This window comes from Haplochromis burtoni, unplaced genomic scaffold (genome assembly GCF_018398535.1).
Source record: "Haplochromis burtoni strain Fernald_Lab_line unplaced genomic scaffold, NCSU_Asbu1 Contig_101, whole genome shotgun sequence".
NCBI lineage: Eukaryota > Metazoa > Chordata > Actinopteri > Cichliformes > Cichlidae > Haplochromis > Haplochromis burtoni.
The window spans coordinates 1,881,110-1,900,808 of NW_024582462.1; the positions used below are offsets into that span (position 1 = coordinate 1,881,110).

The 19,699-nt window shown below is 40.3% G+C and overlaps 1 protein-coding gene across 4 annotated transcripts in view; it reads right to left on the bottom strand.

Moving 5' to 3' along the window:
* Positions 1–19,699, bottom strand: part of LOC102306992 (dipeptidyl aminopeptidase-like protein 6) — a 250,136-nt gene that overhangs the window by 168,082 nt on the left and 62,355 nt on the right. Inside the window, exon 1 of one of the 4 annotated variants that reach the window (XM_042223100.1) lies at positions 17,768–19,591. The exons of 2 other annotated variants lie outside the window; for them this stretch is intronic. In XM_042223100.1, the coding sequence (XP_042079034.1) occupies positions 17,768–17,818 (51 nt within the window). In that variant the 5' untranslated portion in view covers positions 17,819–19,591. Of the gene's footprint in view, positions 1–7,453; positions 12,373–17,767; positions 19,592–19,699 lie in introns of those variants that run through there. One more of the 4 variants, XM_005943673.3, reaches the window with a different exon arrangement.

Here is a 19,699-nt window from a genome sequence, read left to right on the forward strand (position 1 = left end):
CAAGTATCTACTGTAGTTTTCCAGTGAAGGTCTACAATTTTATCTGTATGTTAGCACAAATAACAAACTAGCTGTCTGTGTAATGCATACACAATATATGCATGACCATTACTAATCACTAAGCATGCTAATGTTAGCTGATAATTTAGCCTCCTCACTCTTGTCCATGACACACACACACACACACACACACACACTCACTCACACACACACACACACACACACACACACACACACACACACAATATTAAGGGTGACATCAGGGTGGGTAAGTCCATCTCTTACATACAGTCTATTATGTTTCCTGAAGAATGACAACAAATACACCCCCACAGTCACCACTGTAATGTGTACCTGATTGCTTATCAAGGGCTTCTGAACAATAAATAAGCCATACTACCATTTTCCAGTCTGCTGGCTGCATAATTTATCATTGGGGAAAATGGTGCACATGCTTCTGTCATGTTTTCTCAACAATAAGTGTTTGAGGGGGGGGAAAGTGTTTGAGGACTTGCTGATGAAAAAGAAATTAGCTAGATGAGGAAACAGAGCTGGAGGTCAAATGGGCTTGTCACTGATATTTAGACTTGACAGTAATCAAGAAAAGCAATTGTTGACTGTAGACAAGCAGGAACAGTTAAATCTGCTTTTTTCTGACTGGACAAGGACTTGTGACAGGTGTTTCCTCATCTTTCATTCTATCATTTGTCTTTGCGAGGATATACTGCAGAAATCTAAAAAGCACTCCGAAACGGTAAACATTCTCACTCAGTCGCATTACAAATGCACACACGCACAAAGATCTCCAGATGCCACCATGAATCGAGTGTGTAGACTGATGACTCTATCCTTCAAGTGCCATTATTGATCACTCACTGACTGTTAACTAATCAACACAAAAGAAGGCGAACTCTGCCAAACACTGTTTCTGTAATGAGACAGAATGAGGCGAGCTGTAGTTCATTATTCTAAACTAATTAAGACCAGTTCTCTGGGAATACAAGACAGTTGCTACCTTTATATGCATACATTTAAGAGGTTACTACTTGGCCATAGCTACTTTCATGTACTGTTCTCTTTATCAAATTAACCACAGTGCAGAGCATTGCCGTTTACTTCACGTTACAACTACAAACTGAAAATCAGTTATGTTCCAGAGAGGCTCCTACATTCTTGTAAGAGCCACCAGGTTGTGATCTGGTTGCAAAAAAGAGAATTAAGAAGCCTTGACAGGCTTGATCTTTATAATCACTTTCTTGAAATCACTCACGTGGGGTCTTACTAAATAACATATTAAATATGTTTTGTAAATATTGGTCATACTGGATACTTTTCCTTTCTAAATTTCAGAATGGAGGCTTATCCAGGGTATGCTCATTGGCTAATGGTTGGTGACTGACAAGCTACATCTGTCCTTTATGCTATATCTGATGTTCACATTACCATTTTGCTTTGTAGGAGTACAATGCTAATCAAATACAAGTTTGACTCTCTCTATAGAGGCAGACGTTTTGGCAGTTTGCTGGTCTGGAACATTGAAATATGTGTTAACCACAATGCCAGTCTTCTCAGCAAGTTGCTCTTCGATTTCTTGCAGTTTCTGTGAGTTTGCACGATGAGATCTTAGGTTGAATTTGGGACAAGACCTCAGACTCTACAAACCTCAGTTAGCATGTTAAATGCTAAGGTTCATGACAGTACAAGATTGAACAAGTATGTCTTGTTTGGAAAGGTTGCCAGTAGAAAGCCTCTTCTTTTTAAAAAGGACATGAGAGCATGGCTAAGGTTTGCAAATTACATGGGGACAAACCACAAGAATCTTATAACAATGTCCTTTGGACAGACAAAACAGACATAATGCATCATGGGAGATTTGGTGAAAACCAAACAGAATATCAACTCAACACTTCATATCAACTTCCAAGCACAGTGGTGGAGAGGTGATGATTTTGACTTATTTTGCAGCCACAGCACAAGAGTCATTAAATCGACCATGGATTCCTCTGTATACCAAAGCATGCTATAGTCAAATGTGAGGCCATATTTAAAACAGTTAAAAACTGGCCCAAATTAGATCATTAAACAAAGCTGTGACCCCAAGTACAGAATTTGTGGATAAGTGGTTAATCTGAAAACAGTGGTGCTCTGCACTTGCCAGGTACAGTACAATATCAAATAGATTATCAGTAACTGAGTACTGGTCCAAGTGAGCTTTATCAAATAAGCATCCATGCTGCTTCTATTAACATACCATGACCTACACAAATGTACTTTGTGAAATATATACCTAACCAAATCGGACACAGGGTTTTGTTTGTTCAAATTCATCATTTAATATACAGTAAACAGTATTGTCAGAGTTTGAAGATAGTCAAAAATATGACATGCTGCAGGATTTAACATAGTAGCAAGGGATTTAGATAACATGAGAGAAGCCTAATCACAGTCATGAATATGCTGGATTCAAAGCAATATAGAAAAGATTACAATTATGAGAATGGTAGTGTAAAAAATAAACTGAATCTGTTTGCCCACTGTGGGGAAAAATGATTCCCATGACTTATTTAGAGAACTATTATACTCCAAAGTAACCTGCGCATCTGCTGACACGGTGAGAAAAAAAGATATAAAAAGCCCATTCTTTGATACAGAGTATATTTACTGCTTCATTTTTTACTGGTTTTCATCATTATTATTCGTGTTATCGTAAAAATGAAATCTGATATTGGCCAGCTTATTAAAAGGGCATTTCAGGGATCGGCTGTCTCATAATCCATACCCTGAAAAATATCCTCATTTTGTCCGCATGTGCGTGTGTGTGTTTTACAGAGAGATAAAGAAAGGGGGAGAGAACTGGTGTGTGTGTGTGTGTTAATGTGCAGTTGTGGATTTATCCCTTCTCCCCCCTCCTCATCCCTCTTAATGCAAAGTGCAGGCGCAAAGCCATTAGACGGCAGAACAAGTGAGATGAGTTAGGAGAGGGTAAAAAAAGTAGAACTGTGGGACTGTGTGCCTCCCAACACTCACACATATATCACACAAAAACGCCCGCATGTCTCGGTTTGCTAGAGGTCTGAATCTTCGCCAGATCTCTCTCGAGTCTCATTACGATTGTGCTGATTGTAGTGGACACGGGCAAACAAAGACGAGGTGTTTACTTGTGTAATGGGGCCTGCTGAGGAAAAAAACAAAATCACACCACAAGGATGAGACTTTGATAGAAAAACACAAAGATCCATTTCTACTTTTTGCAGGTTTAAATGCCATTGGAGGACATATCTAATTAATGAGGCTGAAATAGGATCAATTAGGAACCCAAAGGCTTTGCATGTAATCAGGCTTCCACTGGACTAACAGAGGGTGAAAGGCTACACAACACTGGAAGATTGAACTTTTCATATTTCTGCTTTTCCATAGTTGATATCTGCTGAGTATTAGCAGATGACAGTTGAAGTTACTTCAACATTAAAACTGATCTCCCGTATATATCCCGAGGGCATATTGCAGATAGCATAGGCTTGCATAGAGAAAGCTTTGCGAGGAGAAAAAAACCCAAACATGTTTGATTAGATTGTAATGAGTTGTTCCACCAGCCTGCAATCGTTATCAGAGGGGATTTCAGACTAAGATCACTATCAAATATATTGACAGAGAAGGATTTAGCCCACAGTAGAGAGTAAGTCAAGCTCATGCCAAACAAAAGCGATAATGAGTTGTTTAAATGCATTGTCTCTGTGAGGGAGACTAATTCCTATGTATGGAGTCCTCATAGTGAGAACAAACACTGATCAGCAACTTATTATACAACTAGGAGTATATATAAGCAATCTAATATGATAATATTGTGATTCAATAATTCTGTTGGTAATAATTAGTGGCTGTAGTACCACAACTATGAACTAATTCTGTCATAAATCTAGCGTGTCTCATTTATACAGTATCTGTCTATCTATAATCTATCATGCAGCATGTACGAGGGCTAAAAAAATATCTTCTCACATTATAATACCATAGTAGCTAAAAATTCTCTCATCATAGTGGCGGAAGACAACAAAATATATTCACTCTAAAACACTGCACTGGATATGGTACTTGATTTATTGGATGCTACTTTTAAAGTGCCTTGTTTATTTCAATCCAGTGGATTTATGTGACATCCAATTCAGGATGAGCAGTGATGTTGGAGCATAATCTGGCTGTCATAGTGTGAAACGTGGGGTACAGCACGGACAGGTTGCCAGTCTGTCTTTGGACTGTGGGAAGAAATGAAAGTACCCAGGAAAGAAGCCACACAAGCATGAGAAGAACATGCAAATTCCACAATGCAAGGCTTCCCTCGTAGGTACTGGGCTCAAATTTAAGCCAGTATAAAAAGAGTCACACAGAAAGTGCAGTGTAAGGGTGGAGCAGCAGAGGAGGAGAAAATGCTGGGTAAAGTTTTGAAGTGGCAGGGCTGAGCTGTGTGGTGGCGCTGTGGGGAGCCCGAGTCACTGGATGAGCTCTTCATCCCAGTGGGCTTTAGTTCTCATCCACACACAGCATGATGTAAATGTCACCTCCACCAGACTCACTTATTAAGGCCACGCAGCTGGAGAGACGCCAAAGCTTGGACTGACATTCAAAATGTGCTCTAGTCAGAAGCAATATAAGAGTACTGTTTAGATATGAGTTTAAATAGTAGGAGCACTTAAAAACTGAACCAGTGAAAACACTCTTTTTCCCCCCTGCCACGATCACTGAACAGGCCTGTATTCAGAATTCTTTCTTCTGCAGTATCACACAGCATGCTCTCAGGTGGATATATATGGACTATACATCACTGTTTATATTGATTTCAGATCATGTTCGAGTTCCCTGCACCAACAAACATAAAGACATGACCACCAGTCAATAAATCAACCTCATGTTATATTCATGCAAAGCTCAACCACCGTTTTACCTCCTGCACCTCTACAACATTAGAGTCTGCAGCAAGACAGTTAGCTGGATAAAATTGAAAAACAATAGAAACACACCAAAAAAAAAAAAAAAGCTTGATCCAGACCCCTGCATAAAGTGGAGCTGGAACCAGTGGCTCTATATTGTAGTGGGAAGGTTAGCTGGGCATTCTGAGTAATCACCTATAATAAATATTTCTGCCCTGAGTGAAGTGATCTTACCCAGGATGACAGTATCTCTCTCTATGCACAGGAAATAGGGGGTCACTAAATGACTTGATCAGCATGAACACGACATGGATCATATGCAGATTGATACCAACTTATTCGGCAACTTCAAAACACCAAATGAGTTTCTCTCTAGTACTTTCAGAGACTTTTAGAATCAGTGCTGAGGGGCAATGAAGCTGTTCTGGTGGCATGTCACAACCCAGCACCGTACTAACACAACTTATACTCTTTGTCACCAATCTGTACATGCGTATGTATAATTCCAATGTGAAAGTTCCAAAACTAAATATACCAAAACCTAACAGGCACTTAGTTGGTTTCATTGTTTAACAGACCAAATCTCTCCATCTTCAAAGTTAGCCATATCTCAAATACATGGGGATTAAAGGCATGCTTCTTTATATTCACCTTAGAGTAAAAATAAATAAATAAATTTTACCACCTTGCATGTTTTACCACCTCAACATTGATTAAGCTAATTTCATTTCAAATACCAGGGTTGAGCGATGAGTACACAGGCCAGACAGATTTGTTGAAAGAAAAGAAAACAGAAAAGTTCTGTTTTTATAACTATCTTATAGCACCACTAACTCTGATGCAGCCATATTCCAAATTGGGCTTATGATGGTGTATAGGTTGTATCCTGCAGTTGACATACAGTTAGACAGGGGGAATAACTAGAAATTTATCAGGCAAGAAAGTATCACTAAAAGAAAGTGAAAACATTTTTGTATTTTCAGTTTAACTAAAAATCAAAACAAAACAATGTTGTCAAGATTTCAGCCATTAAAGCAAACATAAGATTTAACTCTACAATCTGGACTAACCTTGATTTCAAAGTCTGAAGATCTTCAAACCATCCACAACTCTAGACTAAAGTATGTCCTTCTTTGTCTTTTAATAGATTCACTTTTATTTTTGGCAAATTGCTTTTTGACAAATTGTGGATTCTCCATTAACAGCTTTACTTTTGCCACCTGACCGCAGCTGCTTTATTTTAATTCTTATTCTAAAAGGGTATAAGTTTTAGAAAATTAGCAATAAAGTACCATTTTTAACCACATCTTTTTGTGACAGTAGATCAGCTCCTTTATTAAATGGCAATATTTGTTTTATAAAACTTTATTTTTTTTAAATAAACTGACCCACTTGCAGTATATTTGTGCCCCTGTTTGTTCATTTTATTTACTTGTTTCATGTGAAAACAATTAAATTTTTAAATCAAGAAAAATAATATCAAATGTTTCTTTATGTTTCTAAAATATGTGAATAATTTTCATACTATATGTTTTGTATCTGTTTAACAGTGATGTGGTCCACCTCAGTTCACGGTTAAATTTATAATTTTAAGTGCAAAGATTTTTTTTTTAAGTGTGTTTACGAGAATACAAAAATAGTGTTTTTTGTGCTTGTTTTTTTGTTAGTTTGTATTTTAATAAATTTAAGACAAACAAACCTAAGTGGCCCCATTAAACCTGCTCTGTGGATTTATTCCCTCAGCACTGCGGAGAGCGGCAGCAGCGAGTGGAAGATCAAGTTTCAGCACCATGGACAGCACCACTTTCATGTTTGGCATCACGTCAGGCTCAGACAGGCGCTTTAAACGGTCAAAAGTAGATTTTAAAGAGCCTGGACGACCTAAACGAGTCTGTAAAAACCACTCCCACAAATAAATAAGCTTAGGTAAACAAATGTAGTTTCAGAACTGAAGATTTTTAACGACAATAAAAAAAATGCGAACATGTTTGGAGAAGGTTGGAAGAACGGCTAGGAGACACATAATGATTAGCGCAGATCCCAATAAAACCAATCAGCATGGAGGATTGGGGGGCGGGGGTGTTGTTGTAAGTCACGATTTAAACATTAGTTCTAATCTAATTGTAAGGCACACTTGGGTTACAGTAGCATCCCTAGACAAATAAGCAACACTCGACAACCTCTAACGGAGGTGTCAAAGCACTAAGAAGCCATTTGTAAGGTTTATAAAGTTAACAGAAGGCGCCAGAGAACGCACGTTGCTTTTCAAGAGACGTAAGTGATGCGTCATTTATTGACAGATAAGCTAACCATTGAGGGGATGACGTAAGTTTGACAAGTCTGCCTTTAAAAGGGGAGAGCAAGCAGAAGGGCATTAAACAGACTGGGAGATTTACTAGCGCCAAAATTCCATATATTACGCCAATATCCAACTCGCTTAGTGTGTCTTAGAGGGCACTGTAACTATCTGAAAGTGGTCAGAAAATGCATTAGGACAAGTAAAGGTGACTACAGTTTAAGTTTCTTACATCCTCGTCCTCGCAGCGCCGGCCGTGCTGCTGAAACCGGGTTCGTTGGCTCTGCGCCGCACTCTCCCCTTCCACACTTTGCCCGAGGAGGTGGCTCGCCTCTGGAGGGTTGGGGAAGGATTTGTTCGTGTTGATCTTGCCGGTCAATCTCTGATACAGTGACGCCATGTCGACTGCTTGTCATAAAATAAAGAAGGGATAACTTGGCTCTGCTCTCAATCAATAAATGCGCGCGCGCGGACACACATATACAAAAAAGTTCGAGCAGGTCGATCCGCTATGGCTGGAGTGATTCGATTACACGACGCTCTGGTTCAGTTGAAAGAAAGAAAAAAAAATATCACTCTGTGTTCAGGATGCATGGCACGTACTTTCAGGCTCGCCGGTCGGGTCTCAACGATCCTGCAGCAACGCAGTTCCCACACTTTCCCAACTTGATCCCGAACTGATGCAAATACAAGGAGGCTGACTCGAGCACCCCGGTCGGACCCGAAAAAAAGGGGAGAAGCCAGCCTCGGCTGGTTGATATCCCGCTTCTCTTTCCCTCCCTTGTGGTAGAAAAGAAGGTGACGGCTGATAAACGTCCAGGGAGTGATGGGGCTTTGCCTTACAAGTATTCGCAGACACCAGGTGGTGTGCAAAACAGCTGCGAACGACACAAAGCAACCTTAACACATTAAAGTGCAGGTTTTGCGGTGAAAACTTGCGGTGATTGACTTGGCACATAGATCAGGTTCTAGTAAATCTAATAGTTGGGGGTTTTTTTTGTTGTTGTTTGTTTTGTTTTTAATCTTTGCCTCCATTTGGGTTACAGAGCTGCTTTGCAGAGAGCAAGAGTGCCCTCATGTGGACCACCGCGCAGAAGACCCAGACAGGCATGACATATTTTCAAGGAGACAGGTTTTCATAGAGCATAAAATGGGAAGATTGGTTTCTCTGATATCACTCAGTGAGATTTCCTGCGGTCCCAATCTTCCATATTAGTTTACACCCTCTGTGTTTCAGGTGACAGGTGACAGGTGACAAGAGACGCTTATTTGCTTTCCTATTAAACAACAAAAATACTGTTTTCTTGCAAAATGCAAGCTGCAAACACAGAGATGAGACAAGTCACCGCCTTTAAGACAGAATAAACTTGCATTTTAAGCCTGGAGCTCCATTAAATCACACATCAAGCTAATTATTTCTATTACTGACTCGTCTGCCTGTTGGTTTCCTGTTTTAACAGAATAATGATGTATAATTTCGAGGAGCCCAAAGGGACCACTTCAAATTGTCTGCTGTCATCTCAGCAGTCATCCAAATCCTAAGGACACTCACTGTCTTGTTTATTACTTTCTTATATCTTCACTCACATCTGAGATGCTGTACCTGATAAATGTTTGGCTTTTTTTTCCTTTTTTTTTTTCTTTTGTTTTACATAAGACGTGAATTAAATGATTGCTTAATTATCGGTGTATCTGTTTAAACAAAACAACTTTGAATGTTTTGAAATGAAGAAAAGAGCCACTTTTAAAGTAAACGATTACACACTTTAAATTTCAAGAAGGAAAACATCTAAAGGCAGTCAAAACAGTTTCTTTGCGATGCTGACTGGCCTCTAAGACACACTTCTTTTTTGCTGTGCCAGCTCGAGGAGACTCATTTTATACAACAGACCCGGAATCTGTCATCTAATTTGGTTTTGTGAGTAGTCACAGGATACAGAACACCTCCCTCTGTGTATTCAACAAGCTCAGCATGCTGGGATTTCTGCCAAACACAGACTAACTCATCCACTCACCACAGCCCAACTACCTCTCAAGTTCTCGAGTCCTCAAGGAGAAGCTTAACGCCACATGAATTGCAAACACCCCTCACATATAACAGCCCACATCTGTTTAAGTTTACCCTTTAATTAAGATGACTTCCTAAAAAAAGATTAGACAGGCACACACTGCCACAGCTTCCAACTTGCACAGTACAGACTCATGCCCACCCCCCCAAAAATGTGTTTCAACCCATCAAATCCATCTCAGACTGTGGCAGACAACCCAGAAATGGAATTCAATTTTTAGGTACTGTGATGCGATTAAGCAGAAGGAGAAGAAAAGAGAAAAAAGCCTGTGAAGCAAGATATGTCAAACAGCAGGAAATCCTGAGAGCACTGATGCAGTTAATGTTAAGGTGGGCTGAGTAACATCCTCAGCATAATTATTAATACAATTAAGAAAGGAAAGAAACTTTCCAGACTGGCATTGTGGTCTGACTTAGACTCGCTGCTATTTCCTCGTATCCGATTAACTTACTGACTAAAATCATATATGGACAAAATTGGATTATTTCTGGGCCTCCCCATTGCTGGATGTAGAGCTAAATGCAGCAGTGCTGTGAGCAGATCAGCGCTAAATCTGGGCAGCAGAGGGCAGAGTTGCATGTTCTAATCCCAGTCAGAGTATTTTGTTTGTGGGCAAAGACTGGCTGACATTAGCTGAGCGGGACACTGAAGATTTTAAAAGGATGAGAGAAGCTAAAAAAAAGTCAGTTATACTGAAAAATACACCTTTCCTAACGATATTGCCTGATAACCAAGCAGAACAGAGACAACTTAGCAGCTTCTGTTTCTTTTTAAATTAGACCTACAAACTGCAATCACAAATGCAACCTTCCCAGATGTGTAAGTGTTGGGGGGATTCTTTCTGTGCCAAGAATTCACTACTGTCTAGTGGCTAAGAGCAACTTAATTTCAAATATTTATTTCTATATTTTTTAAAGTAAATAAATGCCACTCAGCTACCTAAGGAAAGAAAAACATCAATATGACAATTTTTGCTTTCATTCAAAAACTGCAAGCACACTCACAAGTTCATTTGCCGGAGCATCCCATTCTGTCAAGCAGCCATCATGATTTATGATGGATAGTTTCTCATTTCATGCTGCTGTGCAAGAGCCATACTTATCAGGCCACATGTCTCTCCCCGGACTGGAACTACTCTGGAGGGCTGCACTCTCTAAATCCTTTCCTCCATCATAAAAATGAAGGCAGTGCAGAAGCAGCTGCCACAGTAAAGGTGGCAGAGGGAGTTGTTGGGTCGCCGTCCACAGTATTTTCAAAAGCTGTGTCACTGCCAGCACATCTTCAGCTGCTGGACTGCCAGACAGCAATTAATGTGTGCCAAGGGAGGCGGTCGATCATTCTGACAAGCTTTAAGCAACATGAATTATACAAAAGATCAATTTTTTTATGCTAAGGGAATAAATGTCGAAGGTATTAAAAGTTCATGATTTAAAAGGTGAAGTTTAACCCTCAAATTTTTGCCCTAGGAACCCATAAGAATGACAATCCATTAGGGATAAGGGGGCCTTAGGGACACTTTCTTAGATAAGAATCCATTCTAAAAATTGAATCTCACAACTTGCACAAATTAGGATAAGATGAACTTAAAAAAGAATGAGAATGAATAGAGTCATACAGTGCTGCTCTCATTACATTCACAGATATGGCACTGGAGCAATCAATCTAGCTGGAAACGTTGAAACAGAGAAGGCGAGGTCTTCCAAGTATGTATCAAATAAGAGACACGTTTGACCTTGTCAGAAGAAAAGAAAATCCCCCAGCTGATGGTGTGACGGGAGCAGGCATTCACAGCAGGAGCAAAAGTTCAGGTGCGGAAGAAAGAAAGAGCGAGAACTCATGAATTTATACGGTGGTGTCACATTTCATTGTTGCAGTCCATTTCTCACTGAGGATACTGTCATAAAGCTCCACCTCCAATCCTGAGCTTCACAGAGAGAGGATCAGTAGTCATTACCCAAGATATTCGGGTCTGTTGGACCTCTAGCTGACGATGAGGGAACCCAATTTGAAAATGCACCCCGGCATCTGTCCCTAAGTATCTCCAAGATGCAGCAGCTGCAGTTTAAAATGTGGTAGGTTAAAAGCCTGATTGATTTAAAGGCTTCTTCTTGGGTTCTTGGATTCTCACAGAAGTTTCAGCTTTAGATTAAAAACCTTTTTTGTGTTCTCCATGCTAGTTGGGGAATGTGTGTATACGTGTGTGTTTGTGACTGTTGGCTTGAGGCTTGTTTTGAATGACAGGGGGAGATTGAAGGTGGTGGAGCCTGACGCTGTTGGACTTAAAATTAAATGGCCAAATTAATAGGTGCTGTCACTTGCCGCTGTGAAACCACCTACTCGCCTCAACACCAATCCGAAGGCAACATCGCTCTTTGATCGACACTCCCCATCTGCCCCAGCGCCGGGGCGGCAATCTCTCATGACGAATCAGAGCACTGGGAAGGAGAAACAAATCTCGGAAATGACAAATAACACGAGGAGGGGGGGAAAGAAAAAAAAGTTTTGACAAATCATATTTTGCTCATGCGGCAGTTTTTATGATGTGTCTATATCAACTGTGGATTTGCCAGCAAAGTGACATGAAGCATGGCGAATTGAGTCGAAATCCTATTTGAAATGGGCAAGATAAAGTCCCCAGGAAATTTAGAGGGACAGCATGAGCAGGAAGGAGGTGCTGAAGTGGGGGGAAATAGAAAAAGAGCCAGGAGCTGTGAGCGGGTGTGAGCCGTAACGATGGGTGAAACATGAGTGCCTATCAAGTGTAAGAGGCACAAAGGTAATCTGCAAATGCAGGGCTGGAGAGGAAGAGGGGGGAAAAATGCATTTGTTATCTCAGGCTTCACTGTTGACTTGGATCCCATTTCCCAAATAGGACCAGCAGAATCATTTTACGTATGGTGGAGATGGTGGTCCAAGTAGAGAGTCTGTGTGCTGAGGGCTGATTTATCTTTCTGGCAGCTCAGCAATAACCAAACAAAGAAATCCAGTACCAGGCCTTGGTACTGGATTTATTGCTAGCTACTGTATGATCCATGACTCTTTTTGAAGAAGCATTATTCTAAACAATAACTATAATTAACTAAAACCTAAAAACTTTCCATCACCATTATAATAGTGTTTCTGTTTTGTGCTGCTTAAAGGGCTAGTAAGTACAATTTCAACATTCAAACTATTTTTTTTTTCTAAATATGTACTTATATTTTCATGAATAGAAGGAACTGTAAGTGTAAACTGTAATTTTCTTTAAGTCCTTTACTTAAGCCACCCACAGAGCTAATATGTACATAAGCTTTAAAAGATTACAGTAACACTGAAAAGGTTTATAAAGGTGTTATTAGTAAGACTGCTTCAATCATGGATAAGAGCATTGGGCTGCTTTTCAACTGAAGTTGACTCTTAACATCTGAGTCAATTCATAATGCTAATTAACAATTATTATGTTATCTAACAGTACTTTCAGTACTGACTGAAATTAAACATGAATAAAACTTTTTTTGTCTGGATCAGATTTTTCTCATTTCATCAGCTTCAGTGTTAGGCCTACAACTCCCAAGACACTTAGCATGTCTTTTGTTATCATTTCAATAGAGTAACCCATCCCAGAAAGAAAAATTACAAGGTGTGTGTTATAATTACAATTTTTTAGATGTTATCTAGATGCTAAAGCTATGTGATGTATAAAACTGAGTGTGTTATGTTAAGTCACAGTTTTAGTTGAGTTACTGGTTGCCATTGGGTTCAAGAATGAGCTATTTGCAGTACATAATTTGTTTCTCTGTGTTTATACACGACTCTGCATTTAATTATGAGTTATTATTAATCTCTGGCTCTCTTGCAAAGCATGTCTTCTGGCCTGGCCCTAACCTCCAACTGGTGGCAACAGATGGTTGCTCCTCCCTGAGCCTGGTTCTGCTGGAGGTTTCTCCCTGTTAAAAGGGAGTTTTCCTTTCCCACTGTCGCCAAAGTGCTGTCTCATAGGGGTTCATCTGATTGTTGGGGTTTCTCTGTATTATTGTGAGGTCTTTACTTTACAATATTAAGCGCTTTGAAGTGACTGTTGTTGTGATTTAAGGCTATATAAATAAAATTGAATTAAATTATTAAAAACATCAGTAACTGTAATTATTTTCCAGATTTTTAGTTACAACTAAGTTCCTATAAAATTATGCAGTTTTCATTTCTGATGTGTCTATTACTGCTGCTATGTCAAAGCAGTCTGTGGTGGGGTGTGGTCTCGCCATGCTCCCGTCCTGGGTTTCGGCACCACTTTAACAGACGCACAACAAACCCGAGCACATTTCAACACTTTTCAGCATCGTTCTTTATTTCGGTTGTCGTTTCCAACTCAGCTGCACCTTCTCAGCTGTCAGCCCCATACAAACACCAACAACCTCACTCAGGACCCAGTCCATACCTAAATGTAGTGGAGGTGTGATGAGCTGATGCCGTTCAGGTGTGTCCGCCTCCCCTGCAGCAGCGCCACAGACCACGCCCCGCCAAACAGTCGTTGTCAGCATGCATGGTGATTTGTGAAATGGGCATCCCACTGAACTCATCCCATATGGACACGTGGTCTCAACTTCTTTGGATCCCATTTAAACAGACTGAGAATACTTAACTGTCATTTTTCAGCATGCAGGGCTCCAAACAAAGGTAGAAACACTCAAATGAGACACAACAACTGGTCTCCTGACTGAGAAGATATGTTTTACACAGTAGACCACAGTTTCTTCATGGTGACAATGTGTGACAATATATGATAATATTTAAAAACGAAATAGTCATAAATTGTAACAACAGTAATTATGTCCAATTAGATACCATGATTTATTTTTCAATAAGATCTCAACAGCAGGGGGCAGTGGTTTGCCTGTGAATGCGTTGAACTGTTTAGAGATGTGTGCTTTTATCCCCATTTCCTCAAAAAGCTTGTTTACTGTAAGTCTTCATTGTATATAGGGAACCGTTTTTACTAAACAGGTTTAATAAAGGTTGCATTAATTCACTGCACCATCACCATCAAACTGGTATTACACGAAAGTACAGCATAGCCCTAGTTCAGCTTCAGCTGATGTTTCTTCAACACTATACATAGATGTTTTTAAGATAAAATCATAATCGCTAAAACCTATTTTTTAACAGTTATGTGCAATAAGTGGCTCCAAAATGTATTTTTGGGATGAATTTTATGTATGGCAAAAACACATTTTCATTCATTCGTCCAAATTCTGTCTGGCACATACATATTTTAAAACTTTGGTTATCTCCAGTACAGTTTTAATTCTGTTAACAATGCTCAGCTGTTCACCGTGTGGGCTGCAGCTTATTAATTTATTTTAATACTGTACCAGTTGCTTCCACAGAAGTGTTACCAGATGAACAGTATTAATCTACAGTAAGAAGTCAGGCGCCTAGCTACTCGACTTCCCTGTTTTCTTTGTTTTGCTGCAAGCACTGCTTATTGCAGCACAGCATACGCCCAAGCCCTCTGTTAATTTGTACCTCCAGATGTCCCTCAAATTATATCTGCATGAGGTGTACAGAAGCCAGGAACGTGTTTAGAAATGGGATAAAAATGGATGGTGCAAATAAGAAAGAAAGAAAGAAAGAAAGAAAGAAAGAAAGAAAGAAAGAAAGAAAGAAAGAAAGAAAGGTTTGATAAAACAAAGGGGTCTGAAAGAATGAAAAGTTCTAATAAATATGTCCCAACTAGACTTTTAGCATTTGAACTTGCCGCACACGTACAGTATACACGCGCACACACACAAACCTCAAATCCATGATCATGAAAAAGCTTTGTTATTACTACAACAACCTGCTGTCATTATCTGATGGCTTTTTAATTTGTTTTACTAGAGGATTTCAGTCACAATTTTGACTGGAGGCCAAGTGAACTGGCCAGAATGCATTAACCATGGCTTCAATTAGCAGAGAAAAATCAATACATTCAATTCCACATTAGTCATTTCTCCACTCAGCTTTTTTTTTGTTTGGTATTCTGGCTCAGAAAGTGAAAAGGTTGTGTGAATGACTAAAAAAAACATATAGAAAACCCGTGGATTTAAAGTAATTATTGATTTGTTTGAGGAGAAGTAAGGTTTAAATGCCACAGAGGAGCTGCGTCTGAGACAAATGTCCACAGAAAAAAATCGCTTATTCATATTTCAGCCTTTGCTGCGTTGCAGTCAATCATCTGTCATTTCCAAAAGAATCAATACTGAGTCTCGCTTTTTTTTCTAATATATCCCACGTTTTTACAGAACTAATCTGCCACATACCACAAAAAGTGTTTTCTAATAACATTTATACATTTCTACCAAAATGTCATTACAGCACACTCTGCTGCACACTCCCCCCTCCCCCTGCTTCTTACTTAGCAAGTGAAGCATTTCTGCCTTTTAAAGTGAGAAATTTCCATTTGGGATAATAGTTCATAGGAACCATTTTACTGGGAAAAAAAGTGATTGGAATTAGATGCATTAGCTGGCAAATGAGACATCTTCACATGAAGTAGTGATATGTGTTGTCTGCCTCGGGAGGTATGAAGGAGCTCTGTATTAAAATCTGGCACATCAAAACTCTCAGACAGGCCTGGCTGAGGCTCACGGGCTGTAAATCATCTGATCTGCATGTATCAAAGGGCTGGACCCCACCAGGCTCTGGGACATGGGGAAGGTGAGCACTGGATTCAGTATATTGATGTTAAAGTGTGCTAGTGATGACTAGTTGGTGAAACACATTGAGACCTGCGGATTCAGGTGTCTAAGAGGACAGAGAGAGGATGGGGAGGGAAACATGTCAAGATATGAATCCGGATGCAGCCTGAAGGAAACGATTGATGGGTTTCTTTACATTTTTTCAAACTGAAAATAAAATACTTTTCCATGGCCAAAATGAGCAAAAATTCAGAAAAGCAGCTACTTTGCTGCTTTGGGCTGGCAAAATCTACTGTGTTGAATATAAACCAGCACCTACACCTATAGTTAACAGTGTGCGCGACACAAACTATCAATAATAATAATAATAGTAATAATAATAATGATAATAATAGATCAATCTGAAAATTCTCAAAGTAACAATTCTATTAGTTTCAGAAATGAGCTAATTATATAAAAGGAGCAGTGGGAAATAAATGCAACAATCTAACAAAGTTGTTGTTTTTTGTGTTTGTTCTCTGTAACCATAATCTAAAAATCCTACTTTTGTAAATGCTTTTTTACCAATGGAGCCTGGAAGAGCTGTTTCTAGCTAGTAGCTATACATAGTTGTGTATTTATTTGCTATTTATTTGCATTATTATGAGTCAGAGGAGACACTCCAGCTGTGATGCACCTCACACTCTGAGTCAGCCTGGTGATTCTGGTTTGCAGGATCCTTTTTAAAAATGGACTTTAATTGCTTTCCCAAAATGGTGTGGTCTATAAATCGCTGAATATGGGACTAAATATGGGATTTAAAAAAAAAAAAAAAGGTGTTGTTGTAAATTGTAGGAATTTAACAAGTGACCCAGACCAATTGACGTTCTCTTACAAATGCTTTTTCTTTTTTTATTGCACATCATCTTTCTTGCCATGCACTTTAAATAAAGAGTGCATGTTGTAAGATTATTTAGTGAACACTACAATTGTCAGCTCTTGAAAACTAATATTTTATTCAAGCTAATTAAAGATTTGCAACCTGACCACAGTTGCTCACACACCACTCGAGGTGACTTTAGCTGTCTAAAAAATGCAAATACATCTAACCGTAGCCACATATTACTCTAGCTTCTCCTCAGTTTATTGGATTTTTGTGTCGCTCTGCAGTGCATGTAAGCATTTAGTGGCTACCGGTACTAAACTGTTGATTGTCAGAGTGTAGCAATCCACCTAAACCCATGAAAAAAATGTTGTTGCAGCCACTGAACCCAGGGTCACTTGACAAGTGTGACTATGAGACAGGCGGAGAGCCTGATTTAACTTCCACCTTAACCCAGGAGCCTTGAAATATGGTGAGTGAGTTATGAATGGGAGCCCTGGGGAGGGGGGGGGGCAGCACTAGCCATCAATGATGCAGTCATCCTGTCATTGTACCCAGACAATATAACACTCACAGTCCAGTGGTCTGACCCAGTGGGTTGCTCATGTCGACTGACACAACGGACCAGATTCATGCTTGAAATCCAGAGAATGATTAATATTTTTCATTAAAATGAGAGCCCTGCCAGTGAGTATGCTTTTAAATGTGATCTTTCTTCTTCTTTTTTTTTTGTAAATGACAGAAAACTGGCAACAATTCAAAGCTAAAAAAATGACAAAAGAGCAGGAAGTCTGAAAGTCTGATTAGTGAAACAGCATCATGCAAACCACATGGGCTTAAATAGCAGTAATAAAGAAGCGGCATGGACTCAGAAATGCTAAGCTGCAGCCGCATTCAGTGATCCAGCTCAACAGTTCTTCAGTATGCACACTACAGCATGAGTGCAGCTTCAGCCTTACCATTTTGGAGGTGGTGGTATCGATCTGCTGGGTGACAATTAGCATTGACATGACTGAAGTGACACTGAAACCTCGTCCTGCGCTCTGCTCCTCTGCTCTCCTTTTCTCCAGTACAGAAAAAAGTCCTCTGGACAAGTGCCGAATGAGTGGGAGAATTCACCTAAAGTGGGAGGATTAGTGAAGCCCCCTTCCCCGAGCCTGAGACCCTTCTGTCAGCTGACTGGCACACTCCAGGCTCACTTCCACCTTAGCCAATCAATCACATAGCTGCATGGATGCTGTCTGATGCACTGTGATCCATTTGCCAGGATGGGTTCTTTTGGAAATGTGTGCTCCTCGGCTTCACTCGCTCCGGCTGTCGCGCTTACCCCCCTCCTCAAACACACATCACACACAAACACACTTCTCCCCTTTCTCCTCCACAGCACTCTGGCTATCCCTCTCTGACTTTTCTCAGCCTCTCGATCTTTCTCATTGACTCTGCTCCTTTATGGGGTTTATCAGTCTTTGTCTCTCCAAGACAAGTCGTCTTCTCGAACTCTCACTTGTAGTAGCTGCACACAGTCTGTGCGTTCGGCTACTCTCTCCCCTCCCCTGATTCATTCTCAGTCTTGTCCCTACCTTTCTCCCTCCCTACTAAGCTCTTCCCCACAAGAGGCTGGCTATTTTTTTTTTCTTTTTTGGCGGGTTCAGCACCTGAACTAAATTGGAGGTTTTAACATAATCTTTTGGTCTGGCTATGAGAGAGAGACATCTGCCAGCCAACGCAGCCAAAGATCATTCTTTTACATCTTCATTGCTGCTTTAGTGAGGCAAAGGTGTGCGTGTGTGTGCGTTTATGTGTGTCTGAGTTGGCAGGTGGGTAAAGAGACAGAAAGAAAAGAAGGGAGGGTGAGGGAAAACACAAGAACAGACGGGAGGCAGAAAAAATGTCTTTGCTGCTAAAATAAATACAGGGAATGCACCATAATGCACCAAACAGAAGCTCATGCATGTATGAAAGTCGTCATCTGCTGTTTGAATGGCTAGAGTTATTGCATCATACCTGGCATCAAAGGAACTTTTGACTGAGTTTGTGTTTTCCCTCGATGAATGAGGTGTCTGCTGCTGTCCACCAATCTGCAGATCAATTTAATCAGTCCCTGTGATGGGTTGTAATAAAGTGGCGGTGATGTATTCGTGCCATGAATTGAACCTCATAAATTATCGCCACCTCTTTGGAAGATTGGTCTTGGGCACAACGCAATCTAAATTTATGTAGCGTTTATAGCTACAGCATGGTAAGCCAAAGTGGGAAAGTAGAACGACCGGTCGTACACATGCCCAACAGTAGCAAGGGCAAAAGGTACTAAATGAGAAGCAGTGAAAGAACACCAGAGTGGCACGAAGCCTGGATTGGAAAAGGCTGAATGTTCTACCCCAGGGCAGAACAAAGTTTTGTGATAAGAAACTTCTGGAAGTTTTCAATTGAGTTTAATTTGCTTACACAATATTGGCCAGATCCTGTTAACTTTCAAGGGCAACTTTATTCAGTCTACAAAAGTACAGGAACCAAGTATAATCCCTCCATAATAGGACAGGAGCAGAAGCGCTCAAAGATGCAATACTGGGAGTCAGTACAACCAGAGACACCTACCAGATCAAGCATATAGCTTAGACCGTGGTTGTTTCCACAGTGTAACTTAGTCTGTCACAGTTAACTGAAGCTGCCAATCAAGCAGGTCATGTATGTCATTGCTTTGCAAGTGATCAGTCATAACAGTCATAACCGGAAGGTCGCCGGTTCGATCCCCCTGCTCTCTGTCTTGGTCGTTGTGTCTTTGGGCAAGACACTTCACCTACCGCCTACTGGTGTTGGCCAGAGGGGCCGATGGCGTGATATGGCAGCCTCGCTTCTGTCAGTCTGCCCCAGGGCAGCTGTGGCTACAACTG